Genomic DNA, 13895 nt, shown 5'->3' on the forward strand with positions numbered 1-13895 from the left:
CAGGTGATATGTGGCCTCCCTCAATGAGTCCCACTCCCTGGAGGTCTTTATTAATGAAATCAAGTAAGAGACATAATGAAACCAATGAGAGGGTTGGGGATGAATGGATGAGAACAAGGTATCTTCTAGATGTTTCAAAAAATAGTTTGTCAAAGGCAGAGATAGGGTATCTTCAACTTGTCTAGAGATCTTGTTTTTCCAGCTGAAATATCCTGATTGTATAACAAATTAAAAAATCTTCATATATATCATAAATATCAGGAGGGTAATCATCATATAGTAAATTAACAGTGTCAGATAATCGAATGTTGGTAAAAACGTCAAATAATATCAAAAGATGTCAAATAGTAACAATGTCAAAGCTGACTAACAAATTTGACTCTTGTATTTGAATATCCCTGATTTTTTCAAGAAAATGTGTGGAATTCTTGATGAATGATCTGGATTGTCCAGTGTGGGCAGTTAATAAATGTGACAGAAAACTCTCTCTCTCTCTCTCCCCATTCTATAGGGAGGGGGATCAATAGGGTCTTACTGGATAACCTTCTTTATGAATTTTTGGGAAGCCATATAAATGTATTCTGTAGTATTCTGTTTATTTTGTCTGAAGATCCCTTTAATGTATGGAATGGTTACAATTTTATTGTAGTCTAGTTATTTTTGTTTTTAAGTGAGGTCTTGTACAGAATTTTGTGGATAGTATTTTGGCTGTAACCATTTTTTAGGAAGATACTGCTGATAATTTTTAATTCATCTTGTGTGTCGAATCTCAATGAATTATCAGAATCCTTTCCTTTACATTTGGACCTCATGTTTCTGTTTTGATTAACCGACTGGCTTTTTTAAAACGTTGTAGAGACAGCAATATCATTTCAAACTGCATCAAACTGAAAAGAAAATTCACCTCGACAAAAGCACTATGAATATACCACCATATGGAGAAAGCGTTGCTCAGAGAACAGATCCAGGCTACTCAAAAGGACTTGGCTTTTGCTCAAAATCAGGTGCGGAATTTAAAATCTGAACTTTCAAGTTGTTTGAACCCAGATATTTGGGATATCCTTGAGAGGATTACAGACAACTCAGCTAATCACATCCGTGAAACAAAGAAAGCAAAATTTTTAATTTCAGGGTGGATGGTAGCAGGGCCTCTTGTAGGAATGAGTACTTGGGAGAAGGGTGACGACATCAGGTAACGGTGAGCCCAGTGGAGTCCAGAGGGGTTAATGCTAGGTATAGAAACAGTGGCATTTTTATGCTTTATACTAATGCCAGGAGTATCTGGAATAAATGAGAGAAATTGGTGGCACTGATAGTATTAGCCTGGCCTAAGATTATTGGGATCACCGAGATGTGGTTGACAGAAGAGGATATAATAACAGGAATAGAAGTAGCAGGGTACAGCATTTTTTGGCAGGATAAGAAGAGAAAGTGTGTTGGTGGAGTACTGCTTATGATAAGTGATGACTTATGTCCTCTAAGAGTGGAGGCTTTGGAAGGCAGAAACACTAATGATTTTGAAAGCATATGGTGTGAAGTAGAGGTGGGCAAGACAGGATATTTGGTGGGATGTTGCTACAAACCAAGGAGCACAGAGGGTGGAGGCCAGGAGATGTTTAGACAGTTCAGCTTGGCAAGTGCAGGAGGATTGTTATAGGAGATTTTAACTACAGCAGTATAAATTGGGAAGAGGAAGATGCATGTAGCAATAAGGGAATGGAATTTCTAGAATTCTTGAGGGACAAATATCTCAGGCAACATGTACTAGAGTGAACAAAGAGGTTCAAGAGTTTTGGATTTGGTCAGAGCATAGGAAGAGACGATAATAACTGAGATGACACCCCCCCCCCCCAATTTGGAGAGCGCAACCATGTGGTTTTGACTTGGAAGATGAATAGACATTAGACATGCAGGAGTATCAAAAAAAAGGAAATGTATGTGGAATTATAAGACAGGTGATTATAATAGCATTAGATATCAACTTAGGGCAGTTCCATGGAGGATAGAATTGGAAGGACAGGATATCATTAATGCTTGGGAAATTGTGAAAGAATATTTGTTAGCAGCAATAGTAAGTTGTATTCCACAAGTGAAGAAGAGGACAAAATTTGGTGTAAAGTGGATGACAAACAATATTAAACAGGAACTGCATGTGAAAAAGAGGCTATGGAAGACATATAAGGAGACAGGTGAAGAGCAGATGCATGAAGAATATAAGACACAGGCCAGGAGAGTAACTAGTATGGTAAGGAAGGCGAAACTGGAATATGAGAAGAGATTGATCCAAAGAAAATCCTAGGGTTTTTTTTAGCTATGTGGCCTCCACTACAACTCCTCCAATAGAGGAGTTGTACTGGAGGAAATAGGGCAGATAAGAGATCTGGGGTTGATGATTGATAGAAATCTGAAATTCAGGGGGACATATTGCAAAGGTCGTGAAGGTAACCCAGAGGATTGCTGCAATATTGAGAAGGATGCTGACCTGCAGAGATAAAACAGTTATCATTCCGTTGTGTAAGACTCTGATCAGACCACATTTAGATTAGTTCTCAGATTTGGTCCCCAGGATTTGAAGGGGATAAATTAACTGTGGAATGGGCAGAGGTGGATAACAAAGATGGTTTCAGGATTGTACAATGTTAGTTATGAGGATTGGCTGAGGGAATGTGGACAGCAGAGTTTGATAGATAGAAGAAGGAGAGGTGATATGACTGAGACTTTTAAACTGTTGAGAGGTGGTTACAGGGGTTGACACTGGGGAGTTCTTTCACTTGGTTGAACTGCAGGAAGGATTGATGACAAGGGGCCATACCTGGAAGTTACAAAAGGAAGCTGTGAGCAAGAGGGTGAGGAGTGGTTTTTTTTGCATGGAGGGTGGTTGAACCATGGTATTCATTGCCTGATAGAGTGGTGAGAGAGAGAACGGTCAATGAGTTTAAGGAGTGGTATGATACACTTTTTGTTTCTTTGGAGGGACCTACCACGAGGAGTCTTGATAGACATTGTGTTTTGTCCTAGGAAGGACCTCCTGCAATGAGTTTTTTGACTCCATTTAGGCCTGAATAATAATAATCTAGATGTCAATGTTCATTTCAGCATCACAATTATCTTCTGAGTGTATTTTCAGTTTTCGCTTTTTGACTTTGAACTTGAACTTCCTATCCAAAATAACTTCAAAAAGGTTTATGGCCTCATTGCTTCGGGTACATTGCTTCAGGTGAATGTGCGAAAGCATCCATAAGGCAAGTAAGTGTGAGAATAGCCAGAAAGTGTGGAATCTAGTCTCTCAAGCAAAAATTTTGAATAGGGTAGCAATTCAGGAAGTAAAGGTGGTTGGGGAGGGTTAAAGGAATGCTGCATCTTATATACGAGGGCTGTTCAATAAGTAACAAGACTAATTTTACTGTCGCGAAACCACTCATCACAATATTAATTTCTGTGGAATAAAGAAATGTTGCTGTCTGTGTTAACAAAAGAGGTTGATAGATGGCGTATACGGGCTGATGTGCCAGAGTGTCATGTGACTAAACGCAAGCTTGTTTCGGTGCACCTACGAGCCGCGACCAGTCATCGAAATGGAAGCGTCCTTGGAACAGCATTATGCGATTAAATTTTGTGTGCGTTTGCAAAAATCGGCATCGGACACTTTTAACATGATATGTGAAGCTTTCCACGATGAAGCAATGTCGAGGGCAAGTATTTTTCGCTGGCATAAAACTTTTAAGGAAGGAAGGCAAAATGTGGAAGATCTTGAACGTGAGAGAAGACCTTCAACGTCCATCACAGAGACAATGATCAATGCAGCGATTATCATCAAGGAGGATCGCAGAATTACAGTACGCCAGCTGCCTGTTGTCCTGAATATTTCTGTGGGAAGTGTTCACTCAATCATGGCTGAACATTTGGGACTGAAATGTGTTTGCACCCGATGGATTCCCAAACTCTTGACACCAGAGCAAATGCAGCATCGAGTTGATGTGTGCACAGAATGGAAAGAAAGACTGGAACAAGAAGGCAACAACTTCTTAAAATGCATCATTACAGCAGATGAAGTTTAGTTGTATCACTATGACCCTACAATGAAACAACAAAGCAGTGAATGGAAGCATCCGTCTTCGCCTATCCCCAAGAAAGCAAAAACTGTAAAATCGGCTGGCAAAGCTATGACCATAATGTTTTTTGACTAAGAAGGCATTGTTTACCAACACGCTGTAGACCCCGGGAATACTGTAAATGGCTCATACTATGCAGATGTTTCACGGACAATGGTACAGCACGTCAAAAGGAAGCGTCCATTGCTGAAGAATGGCTTCTTATTGCACCATGATAATACAAGGCCACATTGCTGGTGGTGTAGTGGACATTTTGCAGAAGAACAACATAGATATCCTACCACACCCTCCATACAGTCCTGATCTCATACTGTGCGATTTCTGGCTGTTTCCTGCTCAAGAAACCACTAAGAGGACACCATTTCGAAAGTAACAAAGCATGTGTAAAAGCTGTGGAGGCAGTTCTGAAAGAACTCTCAAAAAACGGACTTTCACGTGTGTTTAAGAAGTGGTCGCAACGTTGGGACAAATGCATCACGTCTCACGGTAGTTACTGTGAGACGCAATGCTATGAAAAAGACCATGTAAACGATGACGATTAAAGGTAATCTGTTTTCTGTATAAATATAGTCTTATAACTTATTGAACAGCCTCCGTATATGCATTTCAGTACATACATACATTCTTCAGTGGGTACATCTTACTCTTGTTTCTTACCTTTCCCAAAGATACAAGCTGCTTTAACAAAAAATTGGCACTTTCTGTTTTCCCTGCTCCGCTTTCTCCACTGATAACCACACACTGCAAGACAAAATCAGCATAATTAATTACATAAATATTTAGATACTTGATTTTTTTTATGTTTCAAGGTTTATCAATGCTATATGTATGATCTTATGTGTATATATGATCTTATATAAGACACAGATAAAAATGATTATATGTTCTGTTTCCAGCCTCATTTTTGGCACATTAATTATTTGTGCTGTGTACTTGTGTATTGGTTGTACATTTACATATTCAAAATGTATACTTATCATTCTTCAAGATTAAACATTCCTAAGATATTGATTTTTACATGATATCTGCTATGATTTGCAATTCGAAAACTACTAACCTTTTGGATCAGTTAATTCCACCTTGATTAGCTATTTATTTATTTAAAGATAAAGCGATAAAGACAAACCACAGACAAGATGATCACTGATGCCATCTTGTTTGTGGATAATTAAAAACTGATAATTATATATCAATTGATCAATTGAAGCTATTATTCATGTTACACTGCAGAAAACAAAATCATACATTTTGTTTTCTGTAGCATACACGTGTGTGAGTGTGAAAAATGTTTGCTTAGTATGGTGAAAGATTTATAGAAAGAAAGTGAGAACTGGTGAGTTCATTGGTAAGAAATGTTATGAGAGCAAGTGGCAGAAGTGTGGGGAGAGTAAGAAGAATGGCATCCGTGAAATGAATGATGGAAGATGAGAAAAAGCAAGGTGAATGTTGATGAAGTTGTCATTGTTGTTGCTGAGAGATATGACATGTGGAATGAAGCGAACAACCAAATGATAATGAGAGAGAGAGAGAGAGAGAGAGAGAAAGAATAAAGGCTGAATTTTGCGATTTCATAATAAGCATAGTACCTGAGTAGAACATGATGAAATCATGTTTATCTGTGGCCAAGATTAAAAATGTTAGTAATACTTTAAAGATGCAGAGAGAGAGAGAGAGAGAGAGAGAGAGAGAGAGAGAGAGAGAGAAAGTAAAACATATTATTATTTTATTATTATTATTAAAACACTTAAGGAATTGAACAACGTAGATAAGGATATAAATTAAATTAAACTTTAATAAATATTTTCCGATATTTCAGCAACGTCACGTTGCCATCTTCTAAAGGAACTTACAAAAAAAAGTTACATGCACGTAGGCACTACAACACAGAAACTGGGAATGAAGAGATGAAGCTATTGTTCTCCTAACCGTCCTGATGGTGCCCTCTAGCGGGCTAAGTATGTGTTCTTGACCGTTGGGCTGAAGGTCTGCTGATGTAAGCCTCCCAGATTTGGGGCAGTCACATACAACCAAATTTGTTGAGGTTTGGAGAATTTCTTAGGGCTGAGGCTGATTCCATAAAGAGTCTTTCACATTTGTATTTGCTACGGTGTATCACTGTAGCTTTCTTCCACCGTATTCTGTGGCGTGTATCCAGAGCATGGTCCGCAAGCCCAGAATGACTGTATTTGTAAAAACGGATGTAGTCCTTGTGTTCCAAAATTCTGATATTCACTGTCCTGCCTATTTGGCCAAAGTAAGACAGTTTACAACTGCAAGGGACCTGGTAAACACCAGGTAGGTCTAGGGGAAGTGGTTGGTCTTTAGTGGAGCGGATAAGGCATGCCAATTTTCTCTAAGGTTTGTAACAGGAGGTTGGGTCATGTTTTTTTAAGATTTGGTAATCTTTTCCGAGGTGCCTCGGATGTAGGGAATAGTGATGGATTATACTGACATAATGGTCAGCTTTGATGTCTCCTCTTTATTTACAAATGTCCCACTCAAGGAAACTTTAGAGCTAATCCAAGCTAAATTTTCTCCCAATATCTCAGCCTTATTTCAGTTCACAATGAACTCAGGCTATTTCGTTTGGCAGGGAAAATTCTACAAACAAATAGAGGAGACAGCCATGGGTTCACCACTCTCCCCACCCTTGGCCAATTTCTTTATGGAGACCTCTGAAGAAAAAGCCTTAGCCTCTGCCCCACAAAAACCAACCATATGGCTTTGCTACGTTGATGATGTGTTCGCTATTTGGCCACAAGGCTCTGAAACACTTCTCTCCTTCTTAACACACTTAAACAACCAACACCCCAGAATCAAATTCACTCTGGAAAAAGAGGAAAACAACAACCTCCCTTTCCTAGACACACTAGTCACCCACCAGCCTAATGGAACCTTAGTTTTCTCAGTTTACAGAAAACCCACCCATACAGGCAGATACATTCACCAACAATCCCACCACCCCCCTCACAACAATATGGAGTAGTGAAAACACTATACAACAGGGCTAAACTAATTTGCTCAAACGACTTGGCCCTAAACGCTGAACTAAATCACATCCTCAACACTTTCTCAGCCAATGGCTACCCCCCCCCCCAAAATCCAAAAAATATTAGAACCTACAAACTACAGATCCCCCCCCCCCCTCCACAACAAGGATTACTCTAAATCCATCACCATTCCCTACATCTGAGGCACCTCGGAAAAGATTACCAAAATCTTAAAAAAACATGACCTGACCTCCTGTTACAAACCTTACAAAAAATTGGCATCCCTTATCCGCTCCACTAAAGACCAACCACTTCCGCTAGACCTACCTGGTGTTTACCAGGTCCCTTGCAGTTGTAAACTGTCTTACTTTGGCCAAATAGGCAGGACAGCGAATATCAGAATTTCGGAACACAAGGACTACGTCCGTTTTCACAAATACAGTCATTCTGGGCTTGCGGACCATGCTCTAGATACACGCCACAGAATACGGTGGAAGAAAGCTACAGTGATACACCGTAGCAAATACAAATTTGAAAGACTCTTTATGGAATCAGCCTCAGCCCTAAGAAATTCTCCAAACCTCAACAAATTTGGTTGTATGCGACTGCCCCAAATTTGGGAGGCCTACATCAGCAGACCTTCAGCCCAACAGCCAAGAACACCTACTTAGCCTGCTAGAGGGCACCATCAGAACTGTTAGGAGAACAACAGCTTCATTTCTTCATTCCCAGTTTCTGTGTTGTAGTGCCTACGTGCACGTAACTTTTTTTGTAAGTTCCTTTAGAAGATGGCAACGTGACGTTGCCGAAATATCGGAAAATATTTATTAAAGTTTAATTTAATTTATATCCTTAACTACATTGTTCAATTCCTTAAGTGTTTTAATAATGCATAACCAACGTATAAGCCTGTCTACGAGAATATTATTATTTTGTTGGCATTAATGATCTAGTAGGTGACAAACATAGTATGCAAGAAGATATGAAAGAGTTGCTGGAACAGGCAAATAAGAAGAGTAAAAAAAAAGTAAAAACTGTGAGTCTCCTGCCATGATATGATAGAGGTGAGCTGAGAAGAAAACCTATGACTGCAAATGAGTCTGTGCAGATTGTACAGTAGAAATAGTGTGGATGCATGAAGTAACCTTGATGGATAGAAGAATTTACATAAAGTAAATGGTTTGTATTTACATAGAGTTAGGTGTCTTGAAAAGGCCTTATTCAGTGAAAGCTTGGAAGTGCAGAGTAAGGTAAACTAGTGGTTTTTTTTTGGGGGGGGAGGTAACTGTGGGTGCAGGCGACCTAGAGGAAAGTGGGAGAGTGATCACATGATGCTGAATATAACACCTGAGGTTCTTAATTTTAGTGGGCCAATTAGAAGCATTTGGAATAATAGTGATGAGTTCTTGTCATTGGTTAGTTAAACTTGGCCAAACATCATAGACATTAGTGAGAATTGATTGACAGAGGATGATATAGTCATAGAGATGGAATGCAAGGGGTATAGTATTTTCAGAGGGAACAGAATGGAAGATGGGATTTTGCTAATAATAGCATAAGAACTATCCTAAAAAAAGTAGAAGTATATCAGGAAGACAGAGATACAGAGGGTAATTCATTTGGCAGGCCAGGGAGTATAAAGTGAGAAGATAATGAGCAACATCAATATAAATGTTAATACAATGGCAAATAGGCAGAGTGAGTGAGTGCAGGTTGAGTGATTATTATGGGAAACTTCATCTATGGGGACATAGATTGGAAGGAGGAACGGTAAAGAGGGAAGGAAAGGGAATTTATACAGCTGCTAAGAGATAATTATGTGAAATGACATAATTATCTCTTAGCAGATAACTATGTCATGTAATAGAGAGGACTCAAAGCGAGAGAGCGTGCTGGACTTGGTCATAGCATCAGAGAATGTAACAGTAATGATAAAGCAACAATCCTGAGAGACTGCTAGACATGAAGAATTTTTTGATAAGAAGAGGTATATGTTGAATTACAAAGCAGGTGATTATAACAAAAGGAGTCAGTTTATAGTAGTGCCATAGCATAAGAATTTGGAGGGAAAGAAATCTTAGCAGTGCATGAGAGGTCATCAGATATTTGGAATAAGAAATAGCAAACTGTATATCCAGGGTCAGGATAAATCAGATAAGAGTTGGATGAATGGCATTATTAAGCAGGGCCTGCAGAAAAAAGATATGGAGGGAATATAGAAAAAAAAAGGGTGATCAGAAGCCCATAAGCAGCACAGCACACAGGCAAGAAGGGTAACCTGTGTATAGTAAGAAAGGCTGAAGCTAATTGTGAGAAGAAGCTACCTGATGTGGCAAAAAGAAATCCCAAAGAGCTCTTTCTATGCAGCAAGTAAACGGAAGAATAACTATGGAAGGATAACTTTAACAAAAGCTGATGGCAGGGAGGTTAGGTAAGCAAGAGAAATAGTTGACTTACTGAGTGATCATTTTGCAAGGACCATCCATGTGGAAATATTGCAGTACCAGATGTGACATTGTCTGATGGGAGAACAAAGGTTGATGAATTGGAGGTTCCTAGGATATTGCAGAAGCTTAATGTGAACACGGCCATAGGATTAGATGACATATCAACTCAGTGTTACAAGAATGTGCAAGAGAATTGGTACCTCCTCTGACCAAGCTATATAATTTAAGCCTCAGTTCAGGAAAGGTGCCAAGGTAGTGAAAAAAAAAAGTAAAATAGTTCTACTGCATAAAGGAGGTCCTAGGTTAGAAGTAGCAAATTATAGGCCAATAAAAATAAATAATAATAATAATGATGCATTATTCTAATCAGACTTTCCCATATTTTTGATAACGATAGGCAGTCATTCCGATTCAAGTCTGGGTAGTGACAGACAGCATAGAAAAGCTAAAAACTTATTTTGCAAGAACACCTAGGTTCTGTGGTTTACTAAAGATCCATAAAAAAAAAAAAGACATTTCACGCCATCCAATTGTACGCTGTACTGATTCTCCTATATATTGCTATTGCATAGCCAAATTTTTAGCAAACCTACTGAAATCACATATTGGCAAGTCTCGCTGGTTTATAAAAAAATTCTTTGGATTGCCTAGACAAATTGAAAAATATTTCCATACAATCCATTGATCTTATGGTGAGCTTTGACATAGAATCCCTATTTACAAGCATACCTCTCAAGAAGACATGGCAGCTGCTTTCTGAAACATTCCCACAAGATATAGTAAATATAGTAAAACTATTCGAATTTGTGATGTGTTCAGGATACTTTGTCAAAAATTCTACAAACAAGTGGAAGGAATTGCTATAGGAAATTCACTCCCCCCCTGCTCTTGCCAATTTTTTTAGAGCATCTAGAAGACATCCTTTTCTCATCCATACACCCTCAGCCTTCATTTTATGTTCAGAATATTGATGACATTTTTGATATGTGGCCTCGCAATAAAGAAACTTTACCAATACCAACATTTTTAGCTACTATAAATACTTTACATCATCGTATCAAATTCACTATGGAAATTGAAAGAGACAACAAATTATCTTTTCTAGAAATTCTTCTCATCCCCTCAGGCGATTTAACCACAGGTGATTTAACCACACCAGTGTATCAGAAGCTATCTTTCGCTGGGCACTATATTCTTCAACAATCTGCACACCATTCTTCTCAAAAGACAGGAATTCTTGTCAAATTAAAGAAGTAAACATATTATTTAACATATTAAAAGAAAGACAAATACCAAATAATATCCTAAAAGCTATCACAAGAATATATGAAAATAATCAAATACAAATAAGATTAAATCACGAGCCATCATATATGACAGAGATAAACCAAGGGGTCCGACAGGGATGTCCCCTCTCGGCAACTCTTTTTAATATCTACTTAAATGAAATAATAATAAAATGGAATAAAAATTTACATCAAGGAATTAAACTTTCTCCTACAGTTAACTTAAACAATCTCCTCTTTGCCGACGACCAAATAATAATTACAAATTCTGAAGATAACTTACAGAAAGCTATTTTAAATCTAAATGAGATATCCAAAGATTATGGTATGATAATATCAACAGAAAAATTAAAAACTATGGCCTTTAAAGGACAAGATCCAGCAAGAACTAAAATAGTAATAGATAACAAGATCTTAGAACAGGTGAATTCATTTAACTACCTAGGATGTATGATCGCATATGAAAATGAAAAAGATATAAACGTAAAAATTGCAAAATATTTAAAAATAACAGGTGTAATTACCTCTATATTTAAACCACACCTAGTTCAAAAACAAACCAGGCCAAAAGTATACAATACATTAGCCCTACCAGTCTTAATGTGTGGAAGCAAAATCTGGACAATAAAACAAAAAGACAAACAAAGATTAATAACAGCAGAAATGAAGTTTATGAGAAAAATTGCAAAGTATACTCTATTTGATCACAAAAGAAACGAAGATATTATGAAAGAATTAAACCAAGAACCAGTAATAGAAAAAATTAAAAAATATAAACATAAATGGATGGAACACGTTCAAAGAATGAAAACAGAAAGATTACCAAAACAAGCCTTAAAGTACAAGCCATTAGATAAAAGAAAACCAGGATGTCCTCTTAAATGATTCAATGATGACTTCTAAGGCTGGAACAGCCCATGCTAGGCCTAAATCCTTGATACGCATGATGATGATTAAAGAAATCTTTAATTCAACAAGCTAAGACTAATTGTCCGATTCCTCATCAACTACAGGAAGAACTCTCAAATATCAAACAATACATAAAATTAATTGGCTTCTCAGTAAGGACTACACAACATCTGTTTGACTCCTACAAACCTAACATAATAACATAACAAAAGGAAACAGTACATCAAGTTCCAATCCCATTCATCTCAGGTGTTTCAGAATCGATTTCCAGAATTCTGAAGAAATAATGATTTAGTGGCTACTTCTATACTGATCAATAAACTCTCAACTTATTTTCCCCTCTTCAAAAGATAAACTCTCTCCAATGTCTCTCCCAGGTGTATACCAAGTACTTTGTGACTGCAATCTATCCTACTTTGGAGAGCGTTTATCTTTTGCAGAGGGGAAATATTCCTAGGGAGTTCTAAAGAACTCCTGGGATTTTTTTTTTTTTTGCCTCATTAGCTAATAGCTGCTCATACTGAACTTTTGTAATCCTCACCAACTGAGTCATCCTCCTTATCCTCATGAAATTGATTATTACCACTCTACTCCTCTTATATCGCTTCCATAATGCCTTTTTTCTCTGTATTGCATGCTTAATCTCTTCATTCATTCATTTCACACCAACCTTATTTAACCTGATTATACATTTCATAGTCACTACCATCCACATTATCAGGTCTATAACAACATCCAACCAAGTATTTCACTCTGTTCACCCCTCTCTCACACCATACTACCTCAAAATCACTATTTCCCTCATACATCTCTGCCTTGCATGGACATCACTCTTTTCCTATCAATAGCACTCCACTTCCCTTTTTATCAGATGGCCAATCCAATGCACTAATCTAATATCTAACTTCATCCATTCTAGTATAACCATTAACTTGTCATGTGGCAATCTATCTAGAGCCTTTGCAAAATGTAAGTATCAGGATATTCAAGCTCATACAACCATGTTTCACTTATTCCAACATTTTTGGGTGAACAAACTCAATCAATGCAACAATTTTGTTCCCCTTGTTTCTGATACTTCTAGCATTACTATACAAATGTACAAGTTCATTTCTGGATCTATAACATATTTCACTGATGCCACTTAATTAGTTGTGACTTCTCCATGATTTCCTCAAACCATTCCTCTTACCCATTGTCTACTCACGTTTGCTTCTGCTTTTGGGCATCAACATTTCTCATGCTGTATTCCATTGTCCACCATGAGTTCCTCCCAAACTCCTTGTCTGTCTTGCACACCTGTTTGCTCATTCTCCACACTAATGCTACACACTTTTCCATTAATAAGCACTACCTCAATCTCTCCTTCCTAACTCCTCTACTATTCCACATTGCTTCTTATTTGACCAGATCCATTCCATGCACTGATTACTCTCCTTTCTGGCAACAGCAGCCTCTCCAGATGACTCACATCAAAACCTTCAGAGTCTATCACTCTTATGCAATTCCATTTATCCTTCAGCCTCATCTCACACACTCATAAACTGCACTCCTTTCTCTTCGCATGGTTTTGCTAACCATATTATTCATAATGATATTATCTTTCAGCACTGCTTTGTAAAGGGAAGTGCTGTCTTAGTCATTCATTCATATTTCATAATAAAGTGACAGCAGAATTGTATAAAGGAAATGGCCACACTATGATACTGCTGAACAAATGCAGAATACCACACGGAAAATTATCAAAAAACGTTGGAGCGAATGGGAATGGAGATGGAGCTAGTAGTATGGATAAGGGGATGGCTAACAGATAGACACCAGAGAGTAGTATATGGTGGTGGTGGAGTGGAATCTAGGAGAATGAAAGTGACCAGTTGAGTACTTCAGGATTCTGTACTAGGGCTACCGCTCTTTACTTTGTATATCAGTAACATAAGGAAAGATTTAAGGGGGGGGGGGTATTCAGTTGTTTGCCAATGATGCAAAATTGGGGAGAGCAATAGTATATAAATGTGATGCAGATATCCTGCAGGACAGTTTAAATAAATTGGCATTGTGGGCAAAGATAATGATTGTCATTTTAATGTTGCAAAATGTAAGATTATGTACTTCAGGTTGAAAAGGTTGCATAAGGTGTACCATATTGATGGT

The 13895-nt window shown here is 37.9% G+C and overlaps 1 protein-coding gene across 1 annotated transcript in view; it reads right to left on the minus strand.

The window, feature by feature from the left end:
- Window positions 1-13895, minus strand: part of ninaC (STKc_myosinIII_N_like and MYSc_Myo21 domain-containing protein ninaC) — a 579315-nt gene that overhangs the window by 364143 nt on the left and 201277 nt on the right. The window contains exon 12 of the mRNA XM_090415596.1: window positions 4770-4853. Within this exon, the coding sequence (XP_090271722.1) occupies window positions 4770-4853 (84 nt within the window). The remainder of the gene's footprint in view (window positions 1-4769; window positions 4854-13895) is intronic.

Source organism: Typopeltis vanoorti, chromosome 3 (assembly GCF_054136105.1).
Source record: "Typopeltis vanoorti isolate ZY-2024b chromosome 3, IOZ_Tvanoo_1.0, whole genome shotgun sequence".
NCBI classification, from domain to species: domain Eukaryota; kingdom Metazoa; phylum Arthropoda; class Arachnida; order Uropygi; family Thelyphonidae; genus Typopeltis; species Typopeltis vanoorti.